We start from the raw sequence: 16,596 nt of genomic DNA on the forward strand, positions 1-16,596 counted from the left end.
CATATTTTTTCACTTATCTAACATTCTCTTCCCTGGTTCATCCCTTACAATGCTGAGGATCACTTTGATGACTTCTTAAATACAGTCACATATGGTATCAGAATGTAGTGAAATCTGTAATTACCTCTATTAGCCTTTACATAAAATCATGGAAGCTTACTTACTTGTTATCCAGAACCTATGTTGGAATGTGCAGGCATCGAAAGCTGCAACCTTCTCCTGAAGTGCGATTACTACAATCCTGCAGAAAGTAAGAGAGGAGAAATCCTGAGGTGATCAAGAAATAAGGTCACAAAAAGTTACTTGTTTTGTCATTTTACGTCAATTAGGAAATTAGGTATTAATCAAGAAACATTTTACAGTATTAGCTTTTTTGGGGGGAATTTCAAGTCAATTCAAATAGGATATTAAAGTGAATAAAGACAAGATCTGGAGAAAACTCTCAGCAACACCTTGCCAACACTAAGCAGATATGCCTAGCCACAAAGAATGCATTCCACCATAAGCCCCTGTCACACATAGCCAACCATGGCCTCCCAACCTTCTCCACACCATGGTTAGGAGTCATTCATTGAGCAAGGTCATCTGGTTGGGAGTTAGTTGGTCGGGATTGCCTACTAGTATTTAAAAGTGTATGCTCCAGCCGACTGTGAATTTTGACAAATCAAACTCGAGAAAGTGATATTCTTCTTAGACACAATCAGAGGAGCGAACTGGAGCTAGAATAGGATGGATTCCAGGCTGCTCCCAACCCAGCGCCAACCTTGGTTAGGGATGTGTTTATTTGTTTATTTGGATTATTCACAAAAGTGAAGGGGAGGGCAAAACAGGTGCTTACCCACCTTTACAAGTTGCCCTCCCACGCACAATACAATACAATTCATTCAAGTCTACAATATCATGCATATAAACCTCAAATTCCTACAATATCATACATAGAAACATCAAATCAACATCAAATATTATACATATAAACATGGTAATATCAATATACAATGAATATATATAATAACTGAATATACCATGATGAATGATGAAGCATTGATTGGAAGCTAAGTCACAAAACGTTCTGAACATGTGACAGAGGCTTAAGCTTTTAGATATTCAACAATGTAAATACTTGCATCTCACAGAATGGCACTAAGCCTTTAATTTGCATGGATAAGTCTATTGAATGATAATTACAGATACAGAACCAATGGTCTACTAAAGGCTCTTACCTTTTGTTAAAGTGAATGTCGTATACTTGTGACTTGAAGCCAATGGAATGAGCCTGTTCTCCTGACTTCAGACTGGTCAGGTTCACAGTACAGTAAGGTTGAGTTGAGCTGTGTTCAAAACAGAAGTGTTCAATGTGCAGTCACCTCATATTGAGTTAAGTTAGTTACTTTAAATAACTATTTCCCACTTTACAGTAGGAACTAATCAGTTTGGGATTATCCCATTTAAGCTGTTCCCCTTTCTTTCCGCTTGGTCAAAAGAATTTCATAATATGATAAATCTAATCATATTCTAGTAGGAGATAATCCTTACTGTGTACAAATAGGTATAATGCATCAAAGAATGTTTAGACCTAAGAACCAGTAGTGTAAATGATATGTTAAACTCAACACATTGATTTATTCATACGCTTGCATGTAGCTGGGCTTGAAATACCCACATGCAACATGCAATTTGCAATCTATTTTCAAGATTTGCATGTAAGTCTAGAGTATTCAGAACGAGCAATTTTACGTAAAAAACTCTATCTTGTTTGCATTGCAGAAGTCTCATACTCTATCACGCTGCATCCCCCCAAGGCTTGCATTTTCTCATCTCCAGAAAAAAACAGCACCCTTAGTTTTTATTGCCTCAAAATTCTTTAAATTTATGGGACCACAAGGAAGCTTTCTCAGATATGTAAATGTGAAGTCAATTCCTTCCGCAGTACACACTCAGTCTGCCACCCTGTTCTCTACGGACTGCTGCTAACGCTGTTTTTAGTCAATAACATAATACAGTACAAAAGGGGGCAATTTTATGGTGCAGTTCAAAAAGTTTCCAAACATTCTCACTCAGATTTTTTAATGGTGTGGCCCTTGGGCATGAGGTTTTCAAAATTTCTCATTTGAGATTTTTAAAAAACACTGTTTTCTGGAAAGGATGTACATTGATCTCACCTTGATCCGTCACACATAGCTATAAGTGGTCTCTTGTCAGCAAAGCTGTCTGACTGGTGGTGACCTAGGAAAGAAAACAACACGTCGAGGAATTTCATCAGTCAGTTGTTCCTTTGTTTAAGATTTTAACAAATGTCCCTGCAGTTCCAGAGCAAACTGCTAGGGGGCCCAAAGCTACACCAGTTATTCCTGATATCAAAAGCTAGTGCCACCAAAAAAAACAAAGACCATAGGCTTAGCAGAACAGAAGTTTAAAAAAAAAGGCAGTTCTGCTGCAGTACCAAGGAAATCTGCCAGGGGACTGATAATCGACCTTGACCTTTGTCTTTCCAAGACTTACCCATGTACCAAAAATCATCACTATTCATCCAGAATTTCATGGGTTATGCTTCCTACAAATATTCGGAAACACAAATTTAGACATACCTGTGTCAGACAGACACACCCAAACCAATACCTCCAATTGTCGTGGAGTTACATTTTTGTACAAGCATAACAAAACCGAAGTGATGCCGCAACTTCAAGTTTATTCCCAAACACTATTTCATTAAATCTACCAGTTGCTCTATGTGACATTGTTTCAAAAATCAAACTACATTTGTATATAATATACACAAGCTGTAATCTTGACAAGTGTAACACTTTTTCCCATGTGAATCACCGTCCATACTATATACTAATTGAGTCAGTTGGAAATAACCCTCCCCGGACCTCTGTAGAAAGCAGCACAGTCAGTCAAAACTAATGAAGGAAATTCAGCCATCATTAGCAGTCACCTACCACTTACTGGGCCACTTACCTGAAATGGGAGTTGGCAGCACCCTAAGTACTCGGACAGGTCCCTGTCGTATTGACAGCACTTCTTGTGCTTCCCCAGAAGACTGGAAGAGATCAAGTCACCATTACAGGGCTGAAACATCCTTTCTTGTACAGTAACTGGCACACTAATCTTGTGCACTGCATGCCCACTTTAACAACTGTTACACAAGAGCTGCAATAGCTATATGTACATGTATTTGCCTTAGGGTACCTCCAATAAAATTTCTACCAAATTTGAATATTAGAATTTCAAAGTAAAACCATTGGTGGCTGTAATTATAATAGAGAGATTAAGAAATCTTATTTTGCTTTTCATGCTATGAGAAAGTTGTAAAAAGTTTTTAAACGTAATAGAGACAATGTATGTGTAGAATCATGACGTCTGCAAATTTACATCAATTTCTAACAAATGTACATTTCATTCTTTGTTTTAAGAGAGACTTGAAATGAAATTGTTTTTGGCTCTATTTTCCAGATGTTTTGCTGCTTTGGTGCAGACTCTGTGATTGAGATGTAAGCGAACAAAGATTGTATGGCCAGGTGCACAGACCTTGATTTCCAACATTCAGGCAAAGCCAACTATGCTGGTGGTATGAAAATCGCACAGCTAATAGAGATGGCTTTGCAAAGCTGGCTGACATCGGAACATTAACCTCAAAAGGACAATGTTCGTTCATGATCAGACCCTTGCAGTGCCTTGTGGCACATACATGTAGGAGCAGCAAGTTTCCTTGCTGGTTTCTAGCAGGGTATACTTTTTGCAGGGAGAGGCTGCTAGCCCTTGCCTTTTAACATGCTTGAGGCACCTCCATTAATACGGGACCCCCATTTTATGTCCCTTCCAAAAGATAGATGCAGCCCCAACCGACACAGGATTGAACTGGGGTCTCCCAGTTAGCAACTTATTGGAACCAGAAGGTCAAGTGTGAGACTACTACTAGTTGCACTACAGGGACATCCCACAAAAGAACATGTACATGTACATTGTATAACGTAATATCTCCTTCTTGATGGTTGCTCTGATCATGATCACAGACTGACGAATGGCATAGATGTGATGGGGACATTTTTCACATAAGCTTTATGCACTGTCACAGGAAAAGGTCGCTTAATGTCCCATCTCCATCTCCGCAAACATTTTCCAGATGATCACTTCATTAATAACTAATAATAATGGCAGACATGCATATGACAGCAATGTGACATCATGCATTCCATGGTTGCAACCACTGAACTGTCATTAGAGTGGGCAAAGGTATATTTTCATAGATATAAAAAGTACAGCACAGTGGTATACTTCACAAAGATTCACACACAATACTGGTAGCGATTGGGGTATTTGGAAGAGAATCAAATGTGGTTACCTTAGACCCTGTTCATACCAGGATTCACGATTCAGGATCAATCCCTTGCCTGGGTGAATCCTGATTCACGAATCCTAGGTATGAACTTGGATATCACATTTCAGAGGAGACATGCCTCATGCTTGTGACTCCTTATTTCAACAATGACAACCTAAAGTACAGAACTTGTGTTTTGCCATTAAATTTTTGAGGTGGTTTTAACATATCAATTTACGTTCGCAGTTTTCACAGTGACTGCATACCGAAATAGCCGTTTGGCAACCCATTCTATATTGGTTACAGAGTTAGGCAGCGGGGAGAAGGTTAAAACCGGTGTTTCCATTACTGCACAGTTAGTTTGTAACTAAAGTGCCAAGTGCCAACACTCCATTTTTTCCCTGTAGGGAAATTGAATCACCAGAAAATCATATTTACTGTATGCAATTTCAATCCAGAGTGGCAGAAGAAAAAAACTACATCTTTGAATAGAACATTTCCGTATTCAAACAGAGTCACCAGTATCTCTGCATTATAAATTCACTCCACAGCCTTGATTGTCAAGATGCTCTGGCTCTACATTTTTATCGTCCAGACGAGTGGCCAGGCAGCCTTGCAGTAGACTGCGCTGTATGCATGTGCACTGCGGGACTGCCAACAGTGAGTGACCCTTTAAGTCGGGTCACCAGCCAGACGATTCTTTAGCTCCTGACGGGACTTGTTCATGTTACGCTGAGGTACTCAGTCTAAGCTATGCAAGCTGAGGAGCTGAGCTTTGGCAAAATGCCTAACGTTTGAGGAACCAGAACACAATTTTTCGCCTTTTGGCATTTACATGGTTAAGGACCCCAAAGTGAGAAGCTTCTTCGCTTTAATATCTATAGTGGGGTGCACAAGGAAGCTACAACATTTGAATATAAATACAAAATATGTTTGACTTCAGGGTACAATCTACAAAATATGTGAAAATAAGCATAAATTTGCCAGCTTCTTCTCTTATAAAACCCATTTTCATATAGTGCCCAGCAGAGGTCAATTTTAACTGCAGTTGGTGGTAACATTATTCAGACTCAAAATTTGACTCAAATTTAAGCCAAACAAACAACTATCATAACCCAACCAAGCTGACATATTCCTCTACCATGCAGGACAGAAGAATCTCTAATGGCTTTTTCAAGTACTACGATGCACTACTTTATACCCAAACTACTATTGAGGACAGAATTCCAGGATATATACTGTAATCTGCTACCTTGACTGTCTGCTGGCAGCTATAACAGCCATTCGAATGTCAAACCGAAGGGGGGCTATATAGATGTGTATACCTTTTTATGTCATACCTGGGCAGCAACAACGTTTGATAGGGGTATTCTGGACCAGGAAGTAACTTTTGTTATTGCACGGGGTTCGACTTTTATTGCTCTGGCTTCCATAGAATATCTAGAATGCATTTCGAGTGTGCCTGTTTCACAGCTGTCGAAAATTCGGATACCGGATTCGGATTCGATTTTGTTACAATTTTTCTGTTTGAGGACACAAAACTCTCTCAACTTCTGGAGCATTTTGCTTTGAAATTTGTGTTTTTTCGGGTGGGCATGACATAAACAAAATACAACACATTGTATTCCGCATCACCCTCAGTCCCGTCCCTCCCCCGGGTCGCATTGCCTGACGGCCTTTGGCAATACGACCCGCAGTCAGGCCGGTACCTCAGGCGATACGGTATACAAGTTGTGTTATATTCTATATGTATACCTCTGGAGGTTATTAAGTGCCTACAGAAATATGGTACTCACTGGCAAATTCCAGATCTGCACACCGTTGTTGTAGCCTATGATGAGCAAGATGGGTGCTTCACTACATCGATGTTCAGCATATTCTGAGTTGTAGGAGATATCTGTGAGTGTGTCACAGTAAAGGCAATATGGTTTGGTTAGACTTAGAGCAATCTCTGCTTCTGCATTACAAGCTTGTAGGCTCAATACTTAGCTTACCAAAAGTATGGGTGGGGGGCTGAGGAGATGGCAAAAATCATCTTCATATCTTCATGAAATTCTCCTATCCCCCTAGACAAGATGTACATTTTGTAATTAGCGTTTTATTACCTATTGCCCCAACCCTTTGAAGAGACAGAATTGAGAAACATAATTATCATGTTGGAGTAGCATGAAGGGCTGAAAACTTCAACATACTCTGACTGAGACTCTTTCTCTAAATATAACTATATAAGCCAATCCCTGTGGAATTATACTAGCAAATACAACATTATATATAACACCGGTACACTCATTCGCCCATTGCAAATGCATATCATGTGGGCTATCAATGTGTCCCTTTCGACTTCACATTCCTTCCCTACAGGAAACATCTGAGTTGAGAATCCCTCAGCTTTGGCATTGTGTAGAAAGTAGCCCCATTAATGCTTAGGTCACATTTCCAATCCGGGGCCCGGCCGGGGTGTCGGCGAAAACGAAAAATAAAAAATGCATATCAAGAAAATACACAATTTGTAGTTAGTAGTGATTTTTAACGTTCTCTGTCTTTTGTTGTCTTTTATATCATATTTTTCGTTCCCGCAAGCTGCCCGGCCGGGCCCCGGGTTGGAAATGTGACCTAAGCATAAGAAGACATCCCCAAGGATCTGCTGTAACTGCTTTTCCTCTATCATTATAACTAACCGTTAACATCAGTGCTCTCAAATCTTGCCCATACGATCTTCTCCTTGTCTTCTTTCGTGCTGCCGCTGTACGCCTGTGGGACAGCCTGGAGAAAGTCCACCACACTCTCCATGTAAGACTTGTCCCTGGGGAAACAGGAAAACATCCATTTTATTTAACATCTAGGGGGCCTAAACCTACAGCACGTACATATTACTCTCTGTCCCAAGACCTATCTACCACTCAAGAATCATGACCATAGCATATCCCGAACACAAGATATCAAAACCAGAAGTTCTACTGTGTAGTGTGTACCGTAGAACAGTGTTCTCGCCAGCCTGAAATTTTTACCCGTCATTTCAATTTTCCTGTCGGGAAGAACATATCGAGCGCCGAAGGCTCGAGGCGTCGCGCCGGAGGCGTGACCATCCTAGGGGGGTCCGGGAGTATTTTCCCCCGGAAAATTTTGGAATCTAGACCCTCTGAAACGCTATTTCCTGCATTTTGAGGGGCAAATTTCCCGGTAGAATAAGCTTAGTTTAATGACATCTCTTTTGGTGAAAAATTACACAAGGGTTTCAGGCTTAATTTTGGGGGGAGGCGTGCCGTCGATCATCGCGGTAAGATCGAATGTTCACACACAAGCTACATTTCTATGTTGTATACAATCGGCAAAGAAAAGAAAATCAAGCACAACAAAACTTTATTACGTATTTACGTCCTACAAAGAACACACACAGAATAAGTCGGCAAAATTAAAATTTTTCAACACTTGTCCCGTATGCTCCCTGTAATTATTGAACATAATGAGGAATTTGACACCCTACTTTGAGAAAGAACGCCATAAAGACGTCCATTTTTTTCTCCCATGTTTTCCACGGTTAATTTCTCCGGTAACTGCACTGAATGTCTTCAAAAGTTGTCGATTCAAGCCTTCCAACAGCCGCTTCGTCGTGCGATCCTTGCGATCCCCGCCATTCCTCTAACATCTCGCAAATTCACGCTTAGCTGAAATCACGCGAGTAGCGAGACTCGCATGTCATTGGTCGGTATTTCGTGATGCGACGGAGACGACGCACTGTGATTGGTGGTCATGGTGGAATAGAATATCTGACGCCTGTTTACCATTTCTTACGGGAAGAAAGCGCATTCAACTCAGCCGCCGCGGCTTGAAACTTTAATAATGTTTTACAGATTACAGAAAGCCTAGCTATAGGAATATTTCTGAATTTTTAGGCTTCTTTGTTAACGAGACTGACGGTGAACCGAGAGGGACACCAGCCCGATAAACGTCAGCCCGATGCGACCAGCCAAAACTGTGGGGAGGGCGGCGCATGACGCCGAGTTTTCGGCGGCCACCAAATATCCACCACGGCGCTCTTTGTGCGTGGCTGGGGTTGTCGCCGGCGGGCATTAGAAATGATCTAGATCGCCCTCGTCGCGAACTTCCAGTGATCCTCTGGAGTTTTGCAAAATTCTAAACTCTGTCTAGTAAATATTTTTACACACCGATTTTTGTCCATTAAAAATGACGGGTTGGGCAAAAATTTTGTCCGTCATGAGAGACAAAAACTCGTCAAATGACGGGAGGACGGGCGCTGGCGAGAACACTGCCGTAGAAAGCTGCTAGGTGGCCCAATATTGAACTTAACCTTTGTTTTAAAAATTGTAATTGAAATTGTTTCACCAACCACTACCCACAAACTGTGAAATATCATATTAAGGATTCATCCACAGCTTTTGAGTTATGCTGTCCACACATACGCACAGACAAAAAAATGACACATAGAACATAACCTCAAGGTCAGCAAACTTTGTTAAAGTAAGGTAACTGGTTTAATCAAAATCAATCAAATCAATTGAAAGGCCCTATACTATAGAAAGAGACTTGAAACCAAATCCCTTCTGTTACTGTATAAATGCTTTGGCATATATACAATGACATTGTATATTTGTCTTGTCTGAAACTTTTATTGGCTCTGATATTGGATTCTGAGGCCTAAGAAAAAAAATCTTGTGTTTCCAATTATATTAAAGCCCTGAAAGAATTAGGGTTGGTATGTAGGGAGTCTCAATGCTTAGTACACATCCTTACATCAAATGTTCAAACTCAAAGCCTTATTCTGTTAACAGAATGTAAAATACAGGTATTCTGTTTTGAATTTCATTACTCAGGCCACACCAATTTTATTTCTTGGTTAACGGAATTTTAAAAAAAATGTTACATTGGAAAATCAACATGAAAACAGGATCTCACAGGGAAGTTTGTACTTTGGTGCATACAGTTTCAGGGAGTGAACAGGGTCAGGTACAAGTTTTCACCCCAGCCTTCTGTTAAAATTATGTCCTCATGCTAAGATTTTAAAAAAATCTGTTAACCAAGAAATTAAATTGGTGTCATCTCAGATTGAAAAAAATCATGTCCATTGCCAGCGCAGTGATCGACCCCATAACAAGGCTAGGGTTGGTAGGATTTTGCTAGGGTCTGTCGGGTAACCAGAAACACAACATTGTTTTTCCTCGGCCTGACTTGGGTGTGCTCATGAATATTAACACATCTGGGATCTCTTAACGGAGACACATCAATAGCTAAGACCTTGAAGCAAATGCTCATCATGTCGTAAGATGAAAGAAGTGTTTCTCCTGGGACTTATCTTTGAGTGGGAGAAATCAAAGTGTTCTCTTGATGGGAGCTGCATATGAATGGTTCTTCCTAATTTAGTGCAATGATGCTAAATGGCAAAATAACATGCACAGCTATGTTTGCTATTAGCTCTGGCCAACAAGAGTCTAGGCTAGATTAACTTACTAAATTAAATGAGACTTGTTCAAGGTATATAATCATATGTACTTTTTGCATATCAAAAAAAATTGACCGAGATATACCATAATCCTAAACAGAAAATTTTGGGAAAACAATATTTGATTTTGACAAGCTCTTATATTCCCTACATATGGGAGCGTGCACATGTCCGTTCAACAGTGGGAGATATTACTAGTATTCTCACGTTCGTTGTACCATGTACACTATTGTCGAAAACCTTGTTATCTTGTTCGCTGGTTTCATTTTCAAGTTTTACACACTATATCTCCTCCGTAGATTCATGACAATGCAAGTACGCATTTGCAACGTATCATTACTGCGCTCCAGAACTGTTTTGACCAAAAACTTAAGACACCACGAAAAACCCCTTTCTCCTTCATCCACGAAAATTGATGAATATACATATCATTTTATGTTTACAACTTAGTCAGACACACAGTACATGTACTAGTACATGTACATGTACGTATAGAGCCATGCATACAGCAATTCAACTTCAAGCAGCTTTTCTACTGACATCTGAATGGATGGGGCTCTTTTGAACCAGGAACAGTCCCCAATTTGCCATTTGGAAAGAGACGCCACCAAAGCCATCAATCATCCAAGTTCATGCAATTAATCATTTCACTACAGGATAATGAATAGGCTAATACACACTTTTCTGCACTGTAACCTTGGCCCTGAAGCGGATATGTCAGCCTGACATCAGACAGTATAGATTGATATGAGTACAACTTCGGGTCAATACACAAACCTTGATCTGACATGCAGTAAAAACCTGCGGATCGATCATTTCCCACCGCCTTTATCTTTCAGAAACAGTCCAAAGAATCAATGTCATATTCATACGCGGGTCTACTATGATCACTATCATAATGGAGGACTGCTTAGCAGACGAGGAATTCTCAAAAATTGTCCTTTCATGCTTGAAACATCCTGGTGAAAGAACTTCAATTGCATTTATCGGGCCATTTACAGGCAAGCGAATCTGACTCAAGATCAATGTCAGTGCATGTCCCCGGAGTCCTCTGTAACATTGGTGTGGGTGGTTGCTACATATGTACATGTATTGGTACATTGGCCGGTGTGTTGTTAAAACAAGTGCCCCCATGACCTGTGCATGTGCATCTGACAGTACTAGAGTCTGCTGGCACTTAACAATTATAATAATAAGAAAGGTTTAATTAGTAACTCAAAGGTGTACAGACTTGTAGCATTCCCTACATGAATATTGGGCCTTGAATTCCTCTGATATACTATTAACTTTGCCATTACTACTTGATCATGACAAAGTTCATTGATTGCTGTTTAGATTGTATTGATTAAAAGCTATATAATCTTATGAAAGAGGTCTGGAAAGGAATATGTTAGAATCAATACATAAATCTACAGTCTGAAGAACACAGTCTACAATATATTGTTGATTTAACAACCTCGCAATTTGCATTGTGTCAAGGTGTTGTTTCTGAAAAATTCATTCCTAGTCATGATCAATATCGTCTGTTGATCTCACTTTGCCATGGTGGAAGCCATAATCCCTAAATGATTTAGACAGTCCACGACCACGACTAAACTTCATGATCAGCTGCTAATGTCTTGCCTGTAGTGTGGGTAGACTATGCTGGCAGAATGCCTCAGAGTAACGTGTGAAGCATTTGCCAACAATAGTTCAACAGGCAAGTCGCTTAATATTCTCAGGTCTGGATACTTGTTAGTGAGCCAAGTTTGGCATTATTCAAATTTACAGAGCCCAATTTGCTTGAAATTATGAGCACTGGTATTTCACCTGATACATGTTTTTAACCTTTTGTAGTATGTACATGTATGTGTAACTGGCTTCCATACTATTAACCTTTAGCACACTGAAGTAGCTATTTGGCACCCCATTCCCTATTGGTTAGAGTTAGGCAGCAGGGAGAAGGTTAAATCTCAATATTTTCTGAGCCAGACTGTACCCTCAAAAAGGTTACATAATACATTTTGGCTACATTACAAATGGGCAGCATCTACCATGCTCTGTCACAGGTTAACTGGTTCATACATATATATCCAACAGTTCAACTCAGAGTGCACTGCTAGTTCAAAAGGTCTACCATAAAACAGCTAACAGACAGCTTTATTAATCATGGGTAGTAGGTATACCTAAATCTAACATCAGCTACACATATACTATATCTAAAGAATTTGATAAAGTAGCCTGGGGTCTTAAATTATGAGAGAAACATGAATAAACAGATAACAGAATGTTTATTCAGGCTTCAAGTATCTTATGCAGAAAACATATGTTTTGATTTCAAGAGGATCTCAAACCAAAGATGGTGCTAATTTTTTTTTCAAAGCCCATACAATGTTTTCATATTTTTCCTGTGCTAAATTTTCATCTTTTGTGGCAGGAATAACACATATCTAGTAATACAAAAAGTTGAAGACTGTGCTTTGAGGAAGGTGACAGATGGTCACTGAAACATTGGTGGAATAAAACACTTTGATGTGTGAAGGAGTATTTTTATTCAGTGATTCAGTGAACCTGATGAAACTATTCATGAATATGTTAAAAAGTTAGATACTTGAGTATAAGTCTATTCAGGTATTGGTTAATTGGTTTATTAAGAAAATCCATAGCACCATGTCTATAGCACTAATACAGTGATGTTCCAATATTTTGGATCTGTACCTAATTGATTTTTGCAGTACGGATATGCAGCCCTAACTTGTAACATAACATAAATATCTGGACTGCCAAGGTAATGACATGAATTTAAACATTAGTTAGAGACCCAAAATGTAGGCCAGGGTCTCTTATGCAAGCTCCTTATCAACCCCTTCAGGAGGGGTGAAATTACAATCTGCCTAATTAGAATTCAAGTCAAGCCCTTGAATCTATAAAAAGTAACACTGTTTCTGAGCAGTTCAGAGTCCTTTCACTGCCGCCCAAGGATATCTGTCAGTAAAGGGTTTTCATTAGTTTTCATTGCCTGTCGTCCTTGGAAGCAGGCCAGGAACAAGGTTGCCACTAGCTATTGCTTTTTGACACCTAATTTTGGTGTGGGAAATCTGTTTGTATAATCTATATGTAGGTAACCGTTTTAGCGTGAACTTAAAACCACCGTGAACATTTTTGTCCAATACTGTAGCAGCATGTAACTATAGCACTGCCGCGAACTCAAAACCACTGCGAACATGCCATTTTCGCCTTAGAGCGGAATAAAAACCACGCAAACTTAAATGCATTTACAATATATAGTGAAATTTATCACTCTGCAACCACAAAATGTCAGAGTACTACAGTGGAAAGGCTAGTGTAATGATTCAAGTTGGTTTCATACAAATTTACAAAACGCCAGACACAATTATCATGGCCATTATCAAGTTTCATTTGCAAGTCAAAAGGAAGGTTTAGTGTTATGATAACTCAAGATAAACCTACTTAACTGCAGTGTTTCCGCCAGAGGGGCGTCTTCCCGTCAAATGACGGCCTTATGTCGCTTTGGACGGCCTGAACTCAGACATAGGCCGTCCTCTTTAAAAAAAAAAAAAACTAAATGCCGAGAAATCGGGGAAAAAATACGAGAGGTCGGCATAATTTCTTTGTTTTTCTTTGTTACTGCGGGCGTGGGGACGCTCTATGTCGTTGGACATTCACACTCTTTTGTTTGTTGCTATTGTTAAGCTTGCGAAGAATCGATGTCGGTGCCTTTGGCATACGGTGATCTCATCAAAAACCCGTTTTTCAAGACTCAATCGAAGAAAGTCATCGAAGAAAACAAGGAAAAACGTAAACAAAACAAGAATTTCGCCCGTGCATTTCAGCCTCAACGTCGTGATTCGCCGCGATTCGCCATCATTTCTGACCGTATTCGACACAATATATATTCCTTTGAATGTTTTTCCGTGAAAATTCTCCATATGTAACGTAGATAAATCGTAATTTTCGCTATGAATTCACATAAGTCGAGCCGGAACCTGCCCCGTCCCGGGCCGTCCGCCATGTTTTAAAGCTCATTGATATGCAAGGTTCTAAGCGCTGATTGGACCGCGTCATAAAAACCTGTGCTCTGATTGGTTGACGGCAAGATGTCACGTGACCACAGAGCGGGAAAACCCCTTTACACTGCCGGCGCTTCTGGTCAATATAGATCGCATTTAGTGACGATTGAAGCAGTATTATAGCGACCTTCGTAACAAATTGATTTTGAAAAATTAACAAAGTCTTTTCTGATCACAACATTCAGTTACTTTTCCTGGTCAATTAATTTTCGCGGTCCGGTCAATTAATTTTCGCGGTACGGTCAATAAATTTTCGCGGTACGGCCCTCCCCAAGTGGACGGCCTCTCAGTCGCGGTCTGGCGGAAACACTGCTTAACTGTATTGATTATCATACATAAACATATCAGATGGTAGCAAAAACTCATTGCCACCCACAGCTTGCATCCTCAAATGACACATAAAACACAGACTTAACCTTCGTCCTGCTGCCTAACTCTGTAACCAATAGGGAATAGAGTGTCAAATGGCTATGGCTACTTCAGGTTAATACACAGTATGGAAGCCATTACACATACAAACTGTACACCATGCACATGTATCAAGACCATAGCATGGAAAAGATACAAACACCATGAAGTTCTGCTGCAGTACCAAGGACAGCTGCCATGGGGCTTAAAATCGACCTTAACCTATCTTTCCAACACCTACCCACATACCAAATATCATCAAAATCCATCCGGGGGGTTCTTCAGTTATTGCTCCTAAAACACACACACACACACACAGTTATTGCTCCTAAAACACAGACACACACACACACAGTTATTGCTCCTAAAACACAGACACACACACACACACACACACACACTGTAGTGACACACACACAAACATGCCCAAAACACTACCTCCCTTTTTCATGGAGGTAATAACAGACACCACACATTCAGCACCAAGGTCAGGGTTTAGTTCGACATTTTTCTGTTAATAATCATTCATAGGCAAAAGTTGTAGGCCTGAGAACTTGAACACACGATCACACCTGCAATAAGTCATTTCAAGATACTGCTGTAACCCTTCATATTACTAGCATTAATTTAGAAACAGATTATATCTACCAGAAACGTGCACTTTCAACGGAATATGAGTGTAACAGGTAATGATATTCAAGCGTGAAATCACCAACAGGGCATCAATGGTAAGTACATCAACGCAGCTGCAAGGGCAGTTTTCCCCCAGATAATGTAATAACAATAGACACTACACATTCAGCACCAAGGTCAGGGTTTAGTTCAACATTTTTCTGTTTATAATTTTTCATAGACTAAAGTTGTAGGCCTGAGAACTTGAATGCACGATCGACACCTGCAATAAGTCATTTCAAGACACTGCTGCAATCCTTCATATCACTGGCATTAATTTTGCAAACAGATTATCATTATCTATGAGCAACGTGCACTTTCAACAGGATACTAGTGCAACAAGTAATGATATTCAAGCGTGAAATCACCAATGGTAAGTACATCAACGCAGCTGCAAGGACAGTTTCCCCCCAGATAATGTATTTACCATTGGTTCACACAGCAATTGATTTTCCCACGTTTGATATATGGCAATTCCCATGGAGACGTATGCATTGCTTTTGAAGCAGGGGGAATGTATATATCTTGGACAGGATTTTGAGTGTAGTCATACATCTTGCTTATGTGATAAGCACAAAGTTTCATTTATGACCTTTCATTTACATGTTGTATTTCATTTGTGAGTGAGTCAACATAAAACACACACACACACAGATGCTAGCAAAAACTCATTGCCACCAACAGCAATCATAATCTAACTGATAGTTATAACCATAGGGCATAAAAAAACAGGAAAAAAGCAACCTTTGTGCTGCACAGATAGCCGCTTTAATAAATTGGAGGTCTTTTTTCCTTTTAGTGACATTCAAATGACCTATACCTATAAAAAATGGTGCACACAGATCAAAGGCGCTCATCTAATCCAGTCTTAGAGTTAGTTGAGTTACACACACTTGATGGAATTATGTGCCTCACCAGGGGGATCATCAGTAGATCACCACCCGTCGTCAGGAATTTCGGCAAAACGATGTAAAAACAACAACCCTGGCAGCACAACTTCTCCCATCTTCTTTCTTTCCGTATGTCTCTATAAAAATTGGAGAATGCTGTTCAAAAGCGCTCATCTGATCCACAGTCTTCGAGTATGATATCCAATCAAATTTTCTAATGCCATTTTCACACATTGGTCATCCTTGTCAGGGATTTTTCTAAAGAGGGGGGCACTGCGCCCCCATGCTCTAATCACAAACCCCCTCACTCAGGGGAGCAGATTCTATGACATGCATAAAATTCAGGTTGACCAGGGATGCTACTAGGTCACATGTGGCCACTGTCTGACAGTAATTTCCCACCTGAAGATTCAAAATACCCCATTTTAGCTTTTAACCTTCTCCCAGCTGCCTTACTCTGTAACCAATAGAGAATGGGGTGCCAAACGGCTACTTCAGCATTCTAAAGGTTGAAATTCTTGTTTTCCACAACGTGGAAGGGGTGAAAATCCATTTCGTCGCTTCACCTTGCAATTTTTTTCTAGAAAATCTGCTACTTGTAACATAGACCACCTAAGCAGACACAAAACAACCAGTTCTAACGAGTTTCTACCTTTACCTTCTGATATTACCTCAGAAATATCCCCTGAGGTTACCTTTGACATTCAAGAATCACCAACGGCAATACACCAGGAGTTGAAGTACAAACTATTCATAGATCTTTGTAACGAATCGGGCCGT

At 40.0% G+C, this 16,596-nt stretch overlaps 1 protein-coding gene across 5 annotated transcripts in view; it reads right to left on the reverse strand.

The window, feature by feature from the left end:
• Positions 1-16,596, reverse strand: part of LOC136440224 (BCAS3 microtubule associated cell migration factor-like) — a 201,827-nt gene that overhangs the window by 176,351 nt on the left and 8,880 nt on the right. For all 5 annotated transcript variants that reach the window (XM_066436129.1, XM_066436138.1, XM_066436120.1 and 2 more), the window contains exons 2-7: positions 6,997-7,121; positions 6,115-6,215; positions 2,959-3,040; positions 2,160-2,223; positions 1,221-1,328; positions 165-241 (exon numbers count right to left, since the gene is read on the reverse strand). In XM_066436129.1, coding sequence (XP_066292226.1) covers positions 165-241; positions 1,221-1,328; positions 2,160-2,223; positions 2,959-3,040; positions 6,115-6,215; positions 6,997-7,121 — 557 coding nt within the window. The remainder of the gene's footprint in view (positions 1-164; positions 242-1,220; positions 1,329-2,159; positions 2,224-2,958; positions 3,041-6,114; positions 6,216-6,996; positions 7,122-16,596) is intronic.

The sequence above is a fragment of the Branchiostoma lanceolatum genome, chromosome 1 (genome assembly GCF_035083965.1).
Source record: "Branchiostoma lanceolatum isolate klBraLanc5 chromosome 1, klBraLanc5.hap2, whole genome shotgun sequence".
In the NCBI taxonomy this organism is placed as follows: Eukaryota; Metazoa; Chordata; class Leptocardii; order Amphioxiformes; family Branchiostomatidae; genus Branchiostoma; species Branchiostoma lanceolatum.